Source organism: Equus przewalskii, chromosome 11, assembly GCF_037783145.1.
Source record: "Equus przewalskii isolate Varuska chromosome 11, EquPr2, whole genome shotgun sequence".
In the NCBI taxonomy this organism is placed as follows: domain Eukaryota; kingdom Metazoa; phylum Chordata; class Mammalia; order Perissodactyla; family Equidae; genus Equus; species Equus przewalskii.
In genome coordinates this window covers 590,921-612,222 of record NC_091841.1, presented here as the reverse complement: position 1 = coordinate 612,222, position 21,302 = coordinate 590,921, and the positions used below count along the sequence as shown (strand labels likewise).

The 21,302-nt window shown below is 39.1% G+C and overlaps 1 protein-coding gene and 1 long non-coding RNA gene across 3 annotated transcripts in view; one reads left to right on the top strand and one right to left on the bottom strand.

Annotated features, from left to right (window-relative positions):
* Positions 1–9,912, bottom strand: part of CSTF3 (cleavage stimulation factor subunit 3) — a 67,868-nt gene extending 57,956 nt beyond the window's left edge. The window contains exon 1 of the mRNA XM_008524667.2: positions 9,581–9,912. Within this exon, the coding sequence (XP_008522889.1) occupies positions 9,581–9,607 (27 nt within the window). The 5' untranslated portion in view covers positions 9,608–9,912. The remainder of the gene's footprint in view (positions 1–9,580) is intronic.
* Positions 9,913–9,925: 13 nt separating this feature from the next.
* LOC103543325 (uncharacterized) overlaps positions 9,926–21,302 on the top strand; it is a 68,117-nt gene continuing 56,740 nt past the window's right edge. The window contains exons 1-2 of one of the 2 annotated variants that reach the window (XR_011524040.1): positions 9,936–10,513; positions 13,497–13,544. This is a non-coding gene — a long non-coding RNA (uncharacterized lncRNA). Of the gene's footprint in view, positions 10,514–13,496; positions 13,545–21,302 lie in introns of both variants that reach the window. The other variant, XR_011524041.1, reaches the window with a different exon arrangement.

Sequence of the window (21,302 nt, the reverse complement as noted above, 5' to 3'; positions counted from 1 at the left end):
ACACGCCGAACAAGGCAGGGCAGGTCTATACATATCAACATAGAACAATCTCCATAATACTGGCTTAAAAAAAAAAGCAGACGGGCTGGGGAGGGAGAGAGACACACCCGACATACACTTACTCTACATTGTATACTCTTAGGCTATTGAATTTTTACCATTCACCTGAGAAATATTTGCTCAGTGTCCAGTATGTGCCAAACAATGTTCAAGGGGCACTTGGGGTACAACAAAATAAAGACTTCTTTCACTTACATCTAGGATATAGAGCCACGCACTGGGGCTTTGGGGAGGGGGGAAAAAGAAAAAGGATGAAAGAAAGACTTCTTTCAAAGGGTTTACTTCTTGGAAAAAAACTTTAAAAATATTTTAAAATAAACTAAGATCTTAGTTCATAAGATACTGACTATAAAACAATCATAAAATAAGAAGTAAATCTGCTACAGCAACTTTCAATCAGGAACTAAACAGCTTATCTATACCTGAATTGCTTTAATCAATGCTAATAGTGTTTCAAAGCAGTCTGATGGGAGGGCAAATAACTCAAGATCCACTTGCTGAAAATTAACCAACAGAGAAACTCAGAAAATAGCATCTAATATTTGACCAGCATAATCGCAGCCAAAAAGTATAAATTTCTCTGTACTAAATTTTAAAAAGCCACTCCTTTAGTGATTCTCAACCCTGGCAGCACACTACAATCACCTGGAGGAAAGGGAATTTAAAAAGATGCTCAAGCTCCACTCCAGATCAATTAAATCAGAATCTCTAGGAATGGGCCTTGACCATCACTATTTTTTTAAAACTCTCCAGGTGATTCTAACGTGCAGCCTCAGTTGAAAAGCGTGGCTCTCCACGGTACCTAACCTTTTTTTGGTACCACAGAACCTTCCTGCAGTCTAGTGAATCCCATGAGCCGTTTCTCAGAATAACGTTCTTAAATATACAAAATAAACTATGAGGGATTTCCAAGGAAACCAAGTATACTGAAACAGAATTACTGAAATATTTTTAAACGAAGTTTTATATAGTAACGGATCTAGTGGCAAGTCTAGTGATTACTGCAACAATATTTTGAATTTATGTTCCAGTCAGAGCTGTTGCTAACAGTACTGCTGTGGTTTCCTGCCTACATTTATAATAGAAAGAAAGGCTCAAATTTCAGTTAGAGATTAATGAAATTAAAGAGTTTTATTTTCCCCAACCGAATTCATGGAAGCTCTAAAATTTTATCCACAGACAGCTAAGGGAAGGGGTTACCAGGGATCTAAGAACTCATGCAAAGGATGCTGGAGAGCAGATGTAAAAAAAATTTGTTGAGCATCTACTATGTCAGGCATTAATGATTAATAACCCCATTTCACAATAAGAAATATAATTAAACTACACAACCTGCCCAAAATCCAGTTAGAATCTGGCAGAACCACCACTCAGCTCTTTTCAGAATCTGCTACATCCCTAAATATCTTCCTCTGCCCAAGGATGTAGTTCAGTGTTCATAAAACAATCTATATGGATACTTCTCCATCAACTGCATTAATGAACAATGGAAGTTAACCAAAATGGCCAGGAGTTACTTCGGTAGTTATGGACACATTTAATCCCCACAATAAACAGTCGTTCATCGTCACAGCTATAAACCAGTTGGGTAGCAAACACTGTAACATTTTTGTTTTCTGGCCTAGTTACCATACTGCTACAGGACAAAGGAAAATTGAACAGCTTTCCAGAATCCACAAGGAGACTGGACCTCCATAAGAAACGGAGTTGTATTATTTCTTGAATCTGTTCCCAGATTAGAGGAATAGGTCACTTTAAGAAAACTTTCGGCAAGTTTCCAGTGCCCATTTGTAATGGAATGAGGTCAGAATTCTGCTTAGTAACAGCAAAAGAACAGCTGCCCCATGCTTAGACGTCCCAAAACACATTACTATAAGAAACTCTTTCAAAATCCAGCTTTTGCCTTTGGAATAAGCTATAATCCTATTACCATTCTTTAGAAGGTGTTAATGGGAAGCAGGATGGGACTCCAAATCAAATGAGAAGAAACGCTGGACTACTTCCCAAGGCATGCCCGTTACCAATGATATTAGCAGGACTTTGCGAACAACTTTGACATGCACAATTTTAAAAACCAGAAAAATAATACATCTGTATGGAGTATACAGAGATACACACCAACATATACTATTTCAAATGGGTATAAAAATCAGCAAAACGATGTGAACTAGATGATGTACTTTTTTTTATAAAGGGAGAAAATGCTACAAGGAACTATCTCCAGCATCTGCTCTATGAATTGTTTTCTAGTAGGAGTGCATCACTAAATATCAACGAACGTATTTTGTCTGTGAATAACAACATGTGCATAATTGGCTGAAAGTATGGAAGTAGGGTAAATCCATTACATGTTTGACCTTTTCAATTTCTTTTTTGGTGAGGGCTTTATTGAAACAATCACACACCATACAATTCACCCACTGAAAGTACACAATTCAATGGTCTTAGTATATTCCAAGTTGTGCAACCACCACAATAAATTTTAAAACATTTTATTGCCCCAAAAAGAAACCCGTATCCATTAACAGTCATTCCCATTTCCCAGTCCCTAGCCCTAGGCAACCACCAACCTACCTTCTGTCTCCATTAATATGCAGGTATTTCATGTAAATATCACATAATACACGTTCTTTTGTTTCTGGCTTTCACTTTACGTGTTCTCAAGGTTCATGTTTTATCATATGTCAGTACTTTCCTTTCTATTGCCAAATAATATTCCATTGTATGGATAATCCCACATTCATCAATTGATGGACATTTGGTTAGTTTCCAATTTTCTTTGTTTAAAGATTGGCACCTGAACTAATATCTGTTGCCAATCTTTTTTGTTCTTCTTCTCCCTAAAGCCCCCCAATACATAGTGGTTTATTCTAGTTGTGTGTCCCTCTGGTTGCGCTATGTGGGACGCTGCTTCAGCACCCCCTGATGAGTGATGCCATGTCTGCGCCCAGGATCAGAACCAGCAAAACTCTGGGCCACAGAAGCGGAGCGCGAAAACTTAAGCTCTCCGTCATGGGGCCTGCCCTGGTTTCCAGTTTCTGAGTGGAGTTCATTTTGTGTTTTCTTTTCTCTTAGGTAGATATCTAGAAGTGAAACTGCTAGGTAATGTGGTAATTCTATGTTTAACATTTTGAAGAACTGTCAGACTGTTTAACGAAGCAATTATACCATTTTACGTTCCCACCAGCAGTGTATGAGGGTTTCAATTTCTCCACATCCTCACCAACACTTGTTGTTACGTGTCTTTTTGACGACTATAACCATCCTAGAGGGTGTTAAGTGGTACCGCACTGTGGTTTTGATCTGCATTTCCCTGATGGCTAATGAAGCTGAGCATTTCTTCATGTTCTTATTGGCCATGTGCCTACCTTTGGAGAAATTTCTATACAGATTCTTTGCCCATTTTTAATAGGGTTATCTTTTATTACTGAATTGCAATAGTCCTTTATATGTTATAGATACAAGTCCCTTATCAAATATATAATTTACAAAAATTTTCTCCCGTTCAGCGGGTTGTCTTCACTTTTCATGTTTAACCTTTTGTTTGTTACGTGAAGCTAACTCAGAAACAGAACTAATGACGTCGGCCTCACAGCACCGCACTATTTTAATGGCTCTCAAACTTTTTCTAAGGAACCAAAGAGATTTCCTAAAAATGTGGGTTACATCTATCAACATTATCATATTCGAAATTAGAAATTTTAAGTATTTAACTCATTTTAAAATAATAAACTCCTCAATTTTAAAATATTTTCCAAAACAAATAAATAATTAGTGAAAACAATGGCACTGTTCTACATTTTTGTGATCTCTTTAATATCTAGCTGAAGAGAAGACATCATCCACTTCTGCTTTCAATCTACAACAACACAGTTTTGGATGAAGTATATGACTACATAACTACAGTTATATAGCTAGAAAAGGGAGCAGCATTTTTAACAGCCTTTTCATGTAATTGTGGACATGTCATGCAGCCTCTGGAAAACTGTGAGTTAAGCTTTACTGAAACTGCAAACGGCTTTCTTTCTACATGGCATCTTAATTTACAATGGGGGTTGTAAACTGTTGGAGGGGGGTGGAGAAGTGACAGGCACCATTATATTAATCATTGAAAGAATAAAATAATCTAATTTCCTCTTCCCATTCCCACCAGCGAAGTAAAACTTGGACAGAAAAAAAGGTAGTTCCCTTCCTCCAAATAGCTGTCTATTTTTGTGGTAAATGGGGAGGGTGTTATGCTAGAAGTCATACAGAAATTAAGTTAAAATAAAGATCAGTGAAAGTTTAATCCAAGTGATAAATGTCAAGAGTAGGGAGTAAGTGGTAAGTAAAAGGACTGAAACCTAAATAAGCTCTTGACCATGACCAACAGAACACGCAGAGATGAGGCTCATATCTGGTTTTGTAATGAGTGTTTTCCACTATTAAGGCTAATGACTAAACACAGTAGAGGAGGAAAGCTAGTAAAATACTATCAAAACCCTAACTGTGCTCAAATAATCTGCAATTTTTTTTCTCCATTTATTTTACAAAGAACGTATTCAAAAACAACTTTTAAGGTCCAGGTACCCCTAAGTGGTCTGCAAGCTTTCATTTACACAAAAATCACCCGCGATACTTGTCTCTGGCAAAGATTCTCAGCCTCTCTCACAGCATCTGTCACAGTGCATCTGAAACTGGGGTGTAGGCATCCATACTTTTACAAAGCACCTATGTGATGATGATGCAATGGACATTAACTCCATTTTGAGAAACAGTACCTAATCCATCTGTTCTGTAAATACATTTTTTCCAAATATTGTGTTTCCTTAAAAATAAAGTGACATCACACCTAAGCCATTTCCGGTTTTTTGCTAAAACATTAAGAAAACTGCAAATACTATACTAAATATATTTATCTCTATTAGGAACAATTATTGCCAAATATTCTACACAGTCCAGTTTTCTCAAGAAATATTAACAATAAAGATCAAATCAAATTTGCCTGCCCAAAACTGTTATACTAAATATCACATAAAATGGGAGGGGGAAAAGTAGGAAAGGCTATTACAGAAAGATTTTGTTAAAAATAGATAAAACAATTGGGCCCAGAGGACACATCATCTAACACACGTACTCGGCCCTTTCCCTCCCTCTTCCTAACCCCAACACACATCCACTTGGGCTTGAAAATTGTTTGGCACTACTGTCACCTCCTAACAACTAGTAAGTACTGATGGCTAGCCAATGAAATAAGCCAGGATTCAGGTTTCGTCACTGTGTTTCGTCTTTCTTCCCTCATTAATAAGTATATAAAACAACACATATTTTTCGGGGCCAGCCCCATGGCCGAGTGGTTAACTTTGCGCGCTCCGCTTCGGCGGCCCAGGGTTTCGCCGGTTCGAATCCTGGGCGAGGACATGGCACCGCTCATCAGGCCATGCTGGGGAGGCATCCCCGCGTGCCACAGTTGGAGGGACCCACAACTAAAAATACACAACTATGTACCAGGGGGCTTTGGGGAGAAAAAGGAAACATTTTAAAAATCTTAAAAAAAACACACATATTTTTCATATTTTCTATATTTCCCCAAACTTATTTTTCACCAAAAGCAAAACAATGACTTACGGCCCTTTTCTTAAGAACTATAGGCAATTAATTTGTACTTATTCAAGTCATGCAATTTTTCCAAAGTGAGAATCATTTAGTTTACATTTTATGCCTTCCTAATTCTATGAGTGTTTAAAAAGTGTATGATAGGCTACAGATTATTTAAAAAGTGAAGTCTTATTTCTAACAGACAGTGTGGAAACAAACTTTAGGGACTTAAAGGTTCATATGAATTGACTTGGTTGAACACATTTCTCTCCCTCTTCTTACCCAACAAAACTTTAGAAACCATCCCCTCTTACGCCCAAAATATTTTACTTTGTATTAATTATTTATGCACCTGCCTCCCGAAAAGATTAAATTCTTTCAGAACTTGTAACATATCGCATATAGCCTAGATGCAAAATTCATCCATTCACTTACTGAACACCTTAAAGTATCAAAACAGTATTTCCTAAGTTTTTAAGATGTAATGATGAATAAATAAGGCAGCCCCTTCAACTCAAGTTCAGACCCAGAGGAGGAACTCTAACTAGCCTACTAAATGTGTAGGGGTAGCACAAGAGAAATGGAGCTAAGAAACAAAATGATCAAAAGTTGAAGCAGCAATAAAAAAAAAAAATACACAGGATAAAAACAGAGCCACAATTCTACACAGGAACCAGACGTGTTTTGGTTAGAGGGCAAACAGCTATACTGACAATAGTTTGTCAGGGTGAACTGGCTAGAACAGTACACACGAAGCCCCAGGAGAATACCCAGGAACAGCGCAAGGTAATTTAAATAGCTCTCTAAATGCAAAATGGAACCTCCTTACAAGAGTAAAGAAAAAATTCAATAAACCTTAGCAGTGATTTTGCTTGTCTATAATCATTTCCCTCTTTCAAAGGGCACAAAGCTAGAGATGCAGTACCAAGAAGGAAATGACCATCCATATTTTTGAGTAACAAATAGAAGATAGTATCAGGTTTATTTAACAAACTATTTTTTTGAGCTTCAATACTAAACCTAAAAGAAATCCACACCTTATATGTTGTAGGATTCTTTGCCCATCCCACCCCCTGTAATCTTTCCAAAGTAAATCCATGATTCAGAGCGGTTTTAACTTTTTTCTTATTATTCTTCAATTTTGTTTAGTCTCTTTTTCTTGTCCATCGTTTCAGGTCATTTTAGGCACTCTCTTTTCTGCTAAATTTTCATTGACTCTTGTCTATACATCAAGCAAGGTAGTTGATTCACATTTTAATTACGTCACTCTGAAGTATCACTTAATTACCATTTCAGTTAAAGTTGAATATCTGGGATATGCCTCAAAGTAACGGGGGTGGGGAGAGCAAGTGAAAGTGCAGAGCAAACGAGATTAACCATGAGTTGAAGCTCTATTTTTTGGCATCTTTGAAATGTATCATTACAAAGTTAAAGAAAAGACAATATGAAGATGACTCTGCTGGCAATCAGACGTCAAAAAATGTGTTTTTAGACTGACAGAAAAAAGATCCAGGAGCCACTGTAAAGGCTGGTATACGCTGAGCATCAAAAGAAAAACAGCTATAGCTGATTTTAAACTAAAATACAAGAAACTCATGAGTCCACAGTAATAATCTTTAAAAAGGAGAAAGAAAAGGGAAAAAAACCAGGAAATTTCTTCTTCACAGAAAAACATGAGCCAGTAAATAGAGACAGAATAACAGAATTTTTTTAAAACCACCATTTGTCACCTCCAATGTAATAACTGATTTATTAAAGGATTACCAATTGATGATAAATAACTAGGCGAAAGGTTATAGAGGAATACACTGTCAATCCACAGATTACCAACTGCAAAAGGGGAAATAATTCTTTACAATGAAGAGATCCACAGTGATCACCCTCATCAAGTGATCAAACTTAACCATCACAAAAAGTGGAACAACCTAGCATGAAGTGCCTTTGGATGCAATGTTACAAAGTATTCTATCCAAAAATATTTAAGCCAAGTATTATCAAAGCTCTGAGCTTACACATAACCATAAAGTTTTCAGGAAATACAGAAGACGAAGGGACAAGTTAAATGACACCACACATACACAAATCAAATGAACCCAGAAAATAAGTTCAACAGGAAAACTGTCCTGGATTCTTCAAACAGACACTACCCTAGGGGAGAAAAATCTGGAGCAACTATTCATGAGACAATCAAATGATGCAATGTAAACCTAGATTAGATTCTGATTTTAAAAAATGCAAAACTGTATGAATCACATTCTTGGGACAATCAGGGAAATTTGAATACGGACTGGATTTTAGAAATGATACAGGACTGCTATTAATTTTCTTAAGTGGGAAAATGGTATTACGGTTATACATAACAGAATTAACGTCTGTATATAAGAGAATACTGAAATATGTGTCAACTTAGTTTCACATACATATGTATGGAGAAAGCAAATATAGCAAAACGTTTAACAACTGTTGATTGTAAGTGAAGAATTGTACTGTAGGTGTCATTGCACTTTTCTTTCAACTTTTCTCTAAATTTTGCACTGTAAAACTTTTAGCTCTGAAAGTTTTCACTACCTGCTCTCTCGTTTAAAATGCCACAATTCTGAAACATTCAAGGTCGTGGCAACATTTCAGTGTCTTTACAATTTAAATTTAAGAATTAACAAAGAATTGCAGAAACTTTCAATGAAACCTCAGTACATTACTCCTCTTCGATTTTCAGATGACAAAATAAGAGCCCAGAAAAAGAAAAAGGGTATGTATACATAAACAGATTTGATATAATAATTTTAAGATTTTGCATTTTTGACTATCCTAACGGCATGTAAAACGTAAACACTGCGAGGATTTCAGAACTGAAATCAAACGACGAGCAAACACAAAATCTAGTTCAGCCAAACTCTACAGACATGATGAAATTTAGTCACCCAGACTACTCAATAGGAACGCTCGTTTTGCCTCATCTCTGTCAACCTCCAAGACCAGCCTCCACGTTACAAGCCGGGGACTTGAAAAACGAAAACCTTAGTGTATTTCGTTGCTACGGCAACGGGAAATTTCAAGAAACTGAGACTCTGCAGTCTTGCAGACCTCCATTTTAAAAACTATTTACCTAAACATACCACGACTTAAATCGAAAAACAAACTGAATGATACCTTTTAACATATCAGCTTCCTCTTTCAAACTAAAAGGTAAATACTATCCTACAAAATTCTGAATAAAGAGCAAAGGAAACAAATCGTTTATCTAAAAATCTGAATTTTAAAATACTTAAATGTCGCTTACACCCAATATTAAAAAAGATGCTTTTATCTACAGTGGCCAAAACAGACTTCTCATTTCCGATTTATCAAATTCTGCAATATGTGCATCGCTGGAAAACAGAAAATGAAAGGTGGATATAAGAGAGAGAAAGAAGGAAGCGGGAGAAAGCCACAAAATTCCCAAATCCCAGCATAACCATGCTATACTTCCAGCCTCCTTCCTTCGCTCTGACAATCTATTTCTCCAAATGAGTTGCATCGCAGATTAGTTTTCCAACTAGTAACCTACTTCTGAGTACCGCACATACTGGAGAGGGAACACTGTCAAGTTTTCCGAAAACAGCGAGTCCACGTTAAAATAATGAATTCCTACCCACCCTAACATCAAAACGGTATCAAAGGCAGGCGTCGCACCGGAGCAGCGCCACGAACCTAAACGGGAAGCGCTCCCCGGCTATTGTCTAAACCAAGTATTTGTTCCTACTGGCGCCTAAGCCAGAGAAGTCCAGAGAGAACTTTAAACCCTGGTCAGATCTTGTTTCCCACTCCCACGGCCCCTGTGCACGCGGGCCTGCGGTTCTCGAGACCCCTGACTCCTTCCTCAGGCGAACACGGCTGCAGTCCTCGGACCAAGGGAGACGGAGGGAAGAGGTCGCCACGAGGCCCCACCACTCTCCTTCCTCACCTGCTCCGTGGCTCCGTCTCCTGACATGGCCTCAGCTGATTAAAACGTGCGACCTGGCCCGCGATGCGAAGCTAGAAAAGAAAATTTAAACTAAAACCCACTCCTAAACCAGTAAAGTTAGCCCTGCCCAGCGGAGCCAGACCGCCAACACGAATCGCCACCGCCCACTCAGATATGAATTAAAATGGCTGCGCCCCTGCCGGCCGAAGAGGGAGGTGTGGCTTCTACATTCACTTCCGGGGCAGTGGGCGGAGCCGAGTGCACCTCGCCGGTTACTCGGCCGCGCAGAAGCAGAGAGCTCCCCGGGGCGGGCCCGAGGCGAGCGCGCACGTCACGGCCCTGGGCGGAAGAGGCTGTCGCTGAGCTGGCTGCCGCCGGCGGGAGGACGAAGCTGTTCCGCCCGGAGGCCCGCGCGCCTTCTGGGGCTTCATCGTCTGGCGGCGGAGCCTGAGTCCGCTGCTCCCGTGGCCACCCGTCGGTTCGGCTCAGGCAGATGGCCCGCTAGGGAGCAGCGCTGCGCGAACGACGCCCGTGTGTGGGAGATGAGGAACCCGCCGAGTCTGGCGCGGCCTCCGCGGACGCCTTCGACGCCGCGTGGGTCGGGAGGGCAGACGCGCCCACGCGGAAGCGCGCCTGCGCGGCGGAGGCGGCCCGCGGGAGCGGGGCTTCCCTCGCGGGCGGTGGCCTCGGGCGTGTGACGGGCTCCGAGCCTCGCTTCCGTAGCGCCTGCGGCCGCAGTGAGGTACGCGGGAAAGGCGCTGGGACAGCGGCCGGCGCGGCTGCAGACAGAGCAGGAACGGCTCCCCAGGTCTTCGTTCCGGCGGCGCCCCCGCCTGCCCGCCGCGCCCCCCGCGGACCCGCCCGCGCCTCTGCTCGGTGGTCCTCTCCGCCCGTCGGCAGCGTGAATTCCCCGGGCGGTCAGGCGCAGGGCAGGTGTGTGTTAACACGTGTTCACCGCGCCCTCCAACCCTGGAGGACTAGCTGTCTCTCTACGATGTAATGTGCAGTCGGCAACTGGTGCTAACGTCATTACTGACGGAAAAAACATCCATGACGGTGTCAAGTGAAAAAACAGAACCCAAAATAGTGTGCATTAAGTAGGATGTGCAGTGTATGTATAGTATACACATAGTACCTCGAACATTAAAAGTAATTTCTAGATTGTAACATGTTTTAGTTTTTTACCTGTTTGAGTTTGCCTATGATGAACTAATGTAAGAACAGTCTTTAAGAATAGTTTTCATATTCTATTCTTCAAAGTTTGATTCACAGGCCATTTTTTCCCAATATTTTTAATGAAAAAAATCTTCAGAGATAAAAATTCAAAGAATAGGGGCCGGCCTGGTGGCTCAGCGGTTCCGCTTAGGAGGGGGGCCCAGGGCTCGTGGGTTTAGATCATGGGTCGCAGGTGGTACCGCCTGGCAAGCCATGCTGTGGCGGAATCCCACATGTGAAATAGAGGAAGACGGGCAGGGTGTTAGCTCAGGGCCAGTCTTCCTTAGCAGAAAGGAGGATGGGCAGCAGATGTTAGCTCAGTGTTGATCTTCCTCAAAAAAAAATTGAGAGTAATACAGTAGATAACTGTGCTGTATACCCAGCACCTTGATCTAGTGACTAACATTTTCGCATGTTTGCTTCGTATGTATGTGTGTATTGATATAGTTTGTATTTTTGCAAAATAATTTGAAAGTAAATTGCAGACATCATGACACTTCATCCCAAAAGAAATCAGTTTGTGTTTTCTCAAAATGACATTCTTCGTATCTACAGTACCATTATCATCATAATTTCCTAATATTTACTATTCGGTCCACATTTGAATTTTCCCAGGTATCCCAAGATTGTCTTTAGAGGAGGTCTTTACAAGTCAGAATCCAGTCCAGTTTCAAGCATTGCATTCTGTTGTGATATCTCTTCAGTCTCTTATTCTCCACTCATCTTTTTATTCTTTATGAATTTTTTAAGAGAGCTAGCCAGTTGTGTCGAGGAATGTTCTGTATTCTGGATACATCCAAAGTGTGCTTAGGGAGTGCTTAGATTCAGGTTAAACATTTTGGCCAGAATATGTCATTGATAGAGCTATGTCCTTTATTTTGTACCACATCGGGAGAAACATCGAACTCCTAATTTGACGCTAAGTGTGATCACTTGTTTAAGGTGGAGACCATCGGATCTCTCATTAGGGACATTTCACTTTTTGTAGTTAACAAGTAGTCGCAGAGTAAGACTTGAGCACCGTGTCAATTTCCTGCTCCCCAGCAAATTTTCACCATCGTTTGGTCATCTATTGATGAATCTTTCCTGAAATAACGAGATACTTAGTGATTAAATAATAATTTTGTAATTCTATTATTCCTTCTGCATCAACAGAAAGCTCTTCTGTGAAAAAGAACTGTTCCCCATTAACCTTTAAAAACCAGGTTAAATGCTTAATTTTTTCTCTTTAATGACCAGTTTTCACAGTAGAGAGTTTAATATTAAACTTCAAGCGTTAATATTAAGCTTCAAGTAGTGAAAAATGAATTTTTTTTCTGGCTTTCTCTTTTTGAGTATCGTTATGGATTTATGAGTTTTTTCAGAATTAAGTTGTTTCAATCAATTGTAATCGTCATTCTTTTGGGGCCAGTATGAGTCCCTTCATACGGGATGAGGGGAACCTATGTCTTTTTGACATGATGCCGTTAGTCTTGGACAACTTCCTGGCCTATTGGCACAGGATGTCCCAGACCCACTTACGTCCTTTCCCTGTCACAGACCTGTACATTCCTTGTCACACGCTTGGATTCAGTCTCAGATATCCTGGTTCCTTCAGTTTGGGAATAGTAATTAGAACCAAGATGTGGGCAATACATGTTGTCTTTTCTACTGGATGTCACTGCTTCTAGGCCTGTTCAGTGTTCAGAGACAGGAAATACATTTTTTAAATTATGAGTTCATATATTGATTTCCAATTCAAATTTAGCATTTTTTTCTTTATTGATTTTACATTTGCATCTCTTTTCTCTTAGACTGAAAATCTTGGTTAATACAAAATATATTTAAAAGTTTCTAAATTAGAATACCAATACTACAATATCAATAACAATACATTTGCCAAGTGAGGTTTAAGATTTCTTTAAAGTTCTTTTTGTCCTTAGCTTATGTTATATTAAGGATGTTCAGTCAGAAGGCCTTGTACAAAAAAGTCAATTAAATAGTTCTTATCTCTTAGTTTACATGAGCAATTTGACATATAGTTGAGTTCAATTTTCCATTTGTTTTCAATTTTAATGTTTGCTTTTTTAGATGTACTTTATTTTTAAATATAAAAACCCCATTATTTGCTCAAAAATCAAAACTGTATAAAAAGTTATCCTCAGGCAAGTTTCACTTCAATCTCTACCCCCTCCGCCTGCCTAACCTCGTTCCCATCCTCTTTAGGGAACCATTTTTATTAGTTTCCAGTTTAATCTTTCTAGGGTTTCTTTTTTGCAAGAATAAGCAATGCATATATTTCACCTTATTTCTTTCATAAAAGGTACACTATTGTGCACTTTTTTCACTTAGTATATTGTGGATGTCACTCCCCACCAATAAAGTAGGGAGTGAAATGATGAAAATAAAGATTTTCTTCAATCTTTTTTTTAACATTTGCATAGTACTTCACTGTATGGATGTACCACAGCTTACACAACCCTGTTGATGGATATCTGTGTTGTTTCCAATTCTTTGCTATACAAATACTGCTTCAACAAATGATCTTGTGCATATGTTGTTTTATATTTACGGATATATATCCTCAGGATACGTTCCTAAAAGTGGGATTGCTGAATCAAAGGGTAAATAGACATGTATTTTATTAGATCTTACCAAACTTCCTTCCGTGGGAATTGTGCCATTTTACACCCCAAAATCAGTGCATTTCTTTTTCCCACAGCTTCTTCAGCAGTGTATTGTCAAACTTGGGTTTTTGCCAGTCTGATAGGTAAGTAGTGGTATCTCAGTATAGTCTTATTCACATTTCTTTTAGTACAAGTGAAACTATGACCTTTTCATAGATGTTAGGGTCATTGTCTTTTACTCTGAACTGTCCATGTCTTTTTGCCCATTTTTCTATTTATTTTTCATCTTCATTGTCTTGATTTTTAAGAGTACTCGGTATTATAGAGATTAACTCTTCAGGTGTTATATAGGTTGCAAATATTTCATCCCTATTTCTCATTTATCTTTAAATTGTGCTTATGTGTTTTGGGGCGGGGGAAGAGGTTGGTATTTTTTGTGTCATGTGAAAAAAATGTTTTGTAATTGTTATGTAGTAAATTTATCAATCTTTTATCGCTCTGGATCTTGAGACCAAGATAGAAGGGCTTTCTCCATTCCCAGGTAATAAATTCATCCGTGATTTTAGAACTATTTCAATGGTTTTCTTTTTTCCTTGTAGAGTTGTCAGCATTGACAAATAAAAATACAGCACAATCAGTTAAATTTGAATTTCATATAAACAAGAAATAATTTTTTTAGGGGCTGGCCCCATGGCTGAGTGGTTGACTTTCTCCAGGGTTTCGCCAGTTCAGATCCTGGGCACGGACCTACCCAGCACTCATCAAGCCATGCTGATGTGGCGTCCCACATGGCAGAGCCGGAAGGACGTACAACTAGAATATACAACTATGTACTTGGGGGCATTGGGGAGAAGAAGAAAGAGGAAAAAAAGGAAGAAGATTGGCAGCAGATGTTAGCTCAGGTGCCAATCTAACAATAATAATAATAATTGTTTATATAAGTATGTCCCAATGGGCAAATGTAGGCAACTACATTTGGTTCTGTGATCCATTTAGAGTTTATGCTGGTGTATAACAGCCAGTATGAGTCCAATTTTATCTTCTTCCAAATGCAAGTTTTATTTTCAGAAAGTAATTTTTAATGAAAGAGGAGTTTAAAATAAATTAATGACAGTATGACGTTTTGCCCCTGAATGCTATGTTTTGCATATTTTATTTTATTTTTTATTGCAGTAACATTGGATTATAACGTTTTATAACTTTCAGGCGTACATCGTAATATATTTCAAATTCTGTGTAGATCACATCACGTTCACCACCCAAAGACTAATTACCATCCATCTCCACACATTTGTGCCTAATCACCTCTTTCGCCCTCCCCACTTCCCCCTTCCCCTCTGGTAACCACCAATCCAATCTCTGCTGCTATGTGTTTGTTTGTCATTGTTTTTATCTTCTACTTATGAGTGAGATCATATGGTATTTGACTTTCTCCCTCTGACTTTTTTCACTCAGCCTAATACCCTCAAGGTCCATCCATGTTGTCACAAATGGCTGGATTTCATCATTTCTTATGGCTGAGTAGTATTCCATTGTGTATATATATCACAACTTCTTTGTCCATTCGTCCCTTGGAGGGCACCTAGGTTGCTTCCAAGTCTTGGCTATTATGAATAATGCTCTGATGAACATAAGGGTGCATGTACCTTTATGCATTCGTGTTTTCAAGTTCTTTGGATAAATACCCAGCAGTGGAATAGCTGGGTCATATGGTAGATCTGTTCTTAATTTTCTGAGGAAACTCCATACTGTTTTCCATAGTGGCTGCACCAGTTTGCACTCCCACCAGCAGTGTACGAGGGTTCGCTTCTCTCCACATCCTCTCCAACATTTGTTGTTTCTTGTCTTGTTAATTATAGCCATTCTGACGGGAATGAGGTGATATCTTATTGTGGTTTTGACTTGCATTTCCCTAATAGTTAATGATGTTGAACATCTTTTACATGCCTGTTGGCCATCTGTATATCTTCTTTGGAGAAATCTCTGTTCAGATCTTTTGCCCATGTTTTAATTGGTTTGTTGGGTTTTTTCTTCTTGAGACGTATAAGTTCTTTGTATATTTTGAATATTAACCCCTTATCAGATATATGGCTTGCAAGTATCTTCCCTCAATTGTTAGGTTGTCTTTTCATTTTGTTGATGGTTTCCTTTGCTGTGCAGAAGGTTTTAGTTTCATGTAGTCCCATTTAGTTTTTCTTTTGTTTCCATTGCCCAGTCAGACATGGTACTTGAAAATGTGCTGCTAAGACCTATGTCAAAGAGCATACTGGCTATGTTTTCTTCTAGAAGTTTCATGGTTTCAGATCTTGCATTCAAGTCTTTAATCCATTTTGAGTTGATTTTTACTGTAAGATAATGGTCTACTTTCATTCTTTTGCATGTGGCTGTCCAGTTTTCCCAACACCATTTATTGAAGAGACTCTCCTGTCTCCATTGTATGCTCTTGGCTCCCTGTCAAAAATTAGCTATCCGTATATGTGTAGGTTTATTTCTGGGATCTCGATTCTGTTCCATTGATCTGTGTGTCTGTTTTTGTGCCGGTACCATGCTGCTTTGGTTACTATAGCTTTGTAGTATAATTGAAATCAGGGAGTGTGATACCGCCAGCTTTCTTCTTTTTCCTCAGGAATCCTTTGGCTATTCAGGGTCTTTTGTTGTTCCATATACATTTTAAGATTCTTTGTTCTATTTCTGTGAAAGATGTTATTGGAACTTTCATAGGGATTGCATTGAATCTATAGATTGCTTTAGGAAGTATGGACATTTTAATGATGTTAATTTTTCCAATCCAAGAGCACAGAATATCTTTCCATTTCTTTGTGTCTTCTTCAGTTTCTTTCAGCAATGGTTTATAGTTTTCGGTGTACAGATCTTTCACCTCTTTGGTTCAGTTTATTCCTAGATATTTTAGTCTTTTTTTCCATTGTAAATGGGGTTATATTCTTAATTTCTCTTTCTGCTACTTTGTTGTTAGTGTGTAGAAACACAGCTAATTTTTGTGTGTTGATTTTGTATCCTGCGACTTGACTGTATTCATTTATTATTTCTCAAAGTTTTTTAGTGGATTCTTTAGGGTTTTCTAAATATAAAATCATGTCATTTGCAAATAATGACGGTTTTACTTCTTCCTTTCCAGTGTGGATCCCTTTTATTTCTTTTTCTTGCCTGATTGCTCTGGCTGGGCCTTCCAATACTATGTTAAATAAGAGTGGTGACAGTGGGCATCCTTGTCTGGTTCCTGTTCTTAGAGGGATATCTTTCAGTTTTTCTCCATTGAGAATGATATTTGCTGTGGGTTTGTCATATATGGCCTTTATTATGTTGAGGTATTTTCCTTCTATACCTATTTTATTTAGATTTTTTATCATAAATGGATGCTGTATCTTGTCCAGTGCTTTCTCTGCATCTATTGAGATAATCGTGTGATTTTTATTCTTCATTTTGTTAATGTGATGTATCACGTTGATAGATTTGTGGATGTTGAACCATCCCTGGATCCCTGGAATGAAACTCACTTGTTCATGGTGTATGATCTTTTTAATGTACTGTTATAGTTGATTTGCTAGTATTTTGTTGAGGATTTTTGCATTGATATTCATCAGTGATATTGGCCTATAATTTCCTTTTTTTGTTTTGTCCTTGTCTGGTTTTGGTGTCAGGGTAATGTTGGCCTCATAGAATGAATTAAGAAGTTTCCCCTCCTCTTCAATTTTTTGACACAGTTTCAGAAGGATAGGTATTAAATCTTCTTTGACTGTTTGGTAGAATTCACCAAGGAAGCCATCTGGACCTGGACTTTTATTTTGGGGGAGGTTTTTGATTACTGTTTCAATCTCCTTACTGGTGACTGATCTATTCAAATTCTCTGCTTCTTCTTGATCCAATTTTGGAAGGTTTTATGATTCTAAGAATTTATCCATTTCTTATAGATTATCCAATTTATTGGCATATAGCCTTTCATAGTATTCTCTTATAATCTTTTGTATTTCTGAGGTGTCCGTTGTAATTTCTCCTCTTTCATTTCTGATTTTGTTTATTTGAGCCTTCTCTCTTTTTTTCTTGGTGAGTCCAGCTAAAGGTTTGTCAATTTTGTTTAACTTTTCAAAGAACCAGCTCTTGGTTTCATTAATTTTTTCTATTTTTTTTAGTCTCTATTTTGTTTATTTCTGCTCTGATTTTTATTATGTCCTTTCTTTTGCTGATTTGGGGCTTCATTTGTTGTTCTTTTTCCAGTTCCTTTAAGTGCACTGTTAGATTGTTTATTTGTGATTTTTCTTGTTTGTGAGGTAGGCCTGAATAACTATAAATTTCCCTCTTAGAACCACTTTTGCTGTTTCCCATAGATTTTGCCATGTTGTATTTTCATTTTCATTTGTCTCCATGTATTTTTTTATTTCTCCTTTGATTTCTTCATTGGCCCAGTCATTGTTCATTTTGTTTAATCTCCACATTTTTGTGGCTTCTCTGGTTTTCTTCCTGTAGTTGATTTCTAGTTTCATACTGTTGTGGTCAGAAAAGATGCTTGGTATTATTTCTCTCTTCTTAAATTTATTGAGACTTGTTTTGTGGCCTAACATGTGATCAGTCCTGGAGAATGGTCCATGTGCATTTGAAAAGAATGTGTTCTGCAGGTTTTTTTTCTTTTCTGTTCTTTTCTTTTCTCTCTTTTCTTTTTTTTTTTTTTTGATGAAGATTAGCACTGAGCTAACATCTGCTGTCAATCCTCCTCTTTTTGCTGAGGAAGACTGGCCCTGAGCTAACATCTGTGCCCATCTTCCTCTACTTTATATGTGGGATGCCTGCCACAGCATGGCTTGCCAAGCGGTGCCATGTCTGCACCCGGGGTACGAACCGGCAAACCCCGGGCTTCTGAAATGGAACTTGCACACTTAACTGCTGCGCCACCAGGCCAGCCCTGTTCTGTGGTTTTTTCATGGAATGTATTGTATATATCTAAGTCCATCTGGTCCAATGTGTCATTTAAGGCCACTGTTTCCTTATTGATCTTCTGTTTGAATGATCCATCCATTGGTGTAAGTGGAGTGTTAAAGTCCCCTACTATTATTGTATTACTGTCCTGTCTATTTTTCTTCTTATGTCTATTAATAATTGCTTTATATATTTCGGTGCTCCTATGTTGGGTGCATAGATATTTACAAGTGTTATGTCCTCTTGTTGGATTGTTCCCTTTATCATTGTGTAGTGCCGTTCTTTGTCTCTTGTTACAGTTTTTGCTTTAGTCTGTTTTGTCAAATGTAAGTATTGTACCCCAGATTCCTTTTCTTTGCTATTGCATGGAGTATCTTCTTCCATCCCTTCACTTCCAGTTTGTGAGTGTCTTTAGGTCTGGAGTGTGTCTTTTATATGCAGCATATATATGGGTCTTGTTTTTTTTATCCATTCGACTATGCTATGCCTTTTGATTGGAGCATTTAGTCCATTGACATTTAAAGTAGCTATTGATAAATAGGTATTTATTGCCATTTTGTTACTTTTTTTGCTGGGTGTTTTAGTAGTTCTTCTCTGTTCCTTTCTTCTTCTCTTGCTCTCTTCCCTTGTATTTGATGGCTTTTGTTAGTAATATGTTTGATTTTTTTCCTCTTATCTTTTTACTTATAGGTTTCTGGTTTGTGATTACCACAAGATTCCTACATAACATTCTATGTATATAGGAATCTATATTGAGTCGATAGTCTCTTTAGCTTAACTTGTTTCTAAAAGCTCTACTCTTTTACTCCCCTCCTCCCACATTTTATGTTTTTGAAATCATATCATCTAACCTCTTATTTTGTATGTGTCTATCCATTACCCTCTTATCACCGAAATAGGTAATTTTAGTAATTTTGTCTTTTAACCTTCGTATTATCTTCATGGGTGGTTGATCTGCTACTTCTATTATAGTTTTGCCTTTACCAGTGATTTTATTGCATGTTTTTTTTATATATGTATATAATTTTCTTATCCCTATTTGTGGTCTTCTCTTTCCCACTTAAATAAGTCTGTTCAGCATTTCTTGTAGAACTGGTTTCTTGATGATAAACTCCTTTAATTGTTGCTTGTCTGGGAAGATCTTTATCTCTCCTATTCTGAATGACAACCTTGATGGATAGAGCATTCTTGGCTGTAGGTTTTTTCCTTTCAGCACTTTAAATATGTCATGCCACTCCCTTCTAGTCTGTAGGGTTTTGGCTGAGAAGTCTGCCAATAGCCTTATGGGCTTTCATTTGTATGTCACTTGTTGCCTTTCTCTTGCTGCTTTTAGGATTCTCTCTATCTTAATTTTGGACATTTTAATTATAATGTGTCTTGGTGTGGGCCTCTTTTGGTTTGTCTTGTTTGGAGCTCTCTGAGCTTCCTGTACCTGAATGGCTGTTTCCTTCCTTAGGTTAGGAAAGTTTTCAGCTATTATTTCTTCAAATAGATTCTCTGCCCCTTTGTCTCTCTCTTCTCCTTCTGGGACTCCTGTAATACGAATGTTAGTGAGCTTGATATTGACCCAGAGTTCCCTTAGACTGTTCTCATTCTGTCTAATTCTTTTTCTTTTATCTGTTCAGTGTGGGTAATTTCCTCTAGTTTTTCTTCCAGCTTGCTGATCTGTTCTTCTGTATCATCTACTGTGATATTGAGTCCCTCTAGTGAATTTTTCATTTCTAGTGTTGTATTCTTCATTTCTGATTGGTTCTTTTTTACACTTTCCAGTTCTTTGTTGATGTTTTCACTGTGTTCATCCAGTCTTCTCCCAGTATCAGTGAGCATCCTTATGAATTTTTGCTTGAACTTTTTGTTCAATAGATTGCTTATTTCTGTTTCATTTAGTTCTTTTTCTGGGGTTTTGTCCTGTTCTCTTGCTTGGAACATGTTCCTTTGTCTCCCCATTATGCCTCTTTCTCTGTGCTTACATCTACGTATTAGGTGAGTTGGCTATGTCTTCTGTTCTTTGAGAAGTGGCCTTATGTAAGAGATGTCTTTTGAGGCCCAGCTGTGTGCTTCCCTCTTGTCACCAGTCCAAATGATCCAAGAGTGACCCCTGTGTGGGCTACTTTGTCTTTCTGCTGTGGCAGGGTTGCGCTTAATGCAGGTACTCAGGGAGTCTAGTCTTCCCTTCCCTGGCAAGGCATTTTTAAATCGGGTTTGGGGAGCCTCAGCACCATTGGCTACAAGGTTTAATAGCACACTCCTGTTGCAGTTTTCCTGTTAATTGAGTAGGTACCTGGTGTAGCTGATTGCTAGGCCCAGGGGCTTACAGTTGCTGTAGGCCTCAGGCCTGCAAGGCTGTTAGCAGCTCTCTCAGAGTTGTAGTTGAGTGGGGCTGGCCCCAGGCAGGGAAGCACCCAATTGTTTCAGGCTTTGGAAGGTGGGGCTGATCCTCCTTGTGGCTGTTTGTGAAGCACAGGTCTTCTGCCACTGATAAGCCCCACCCCTCCACAGGTCCACACACACAGTCAACACAGCCCTTGTCCATGCACACTTCCCTGGAGCATACCCTGACACCCCACTGCAGAGGCCCCCACCTCTCCACCAATGCCCCCCACAGTTCACCTGGTCCTCACATAGGCTCTGCCCCACAGAAGCAGACACAGTTGCCTGCCGGTAGAGTATCATGGTACCCAGTCTATGCAGGCTGACAGGTTGCCTGGGGGCTTGCTCTTGGGTGGGGGCTGGTCCCTAGGGCAGCTGCCTGCCCTGGCTGAACTGTATTAAATCTACACTCTAGTGGGTGTGGCAGATCCCTGGGCTAATGGGCCAGGGGAAGAATTTCAATGGCATCTGCCAGTGTCTGTGTCAGCACGCCTGTACTAGGTCACGACATTGTCCACCACCAGTGTCTCAGTGTCTGGAGAGGCCTCACCTCTCACTGAGATGCACCCAGAGCCTATTGGGTGAGTTCCCTTTCACCAAAG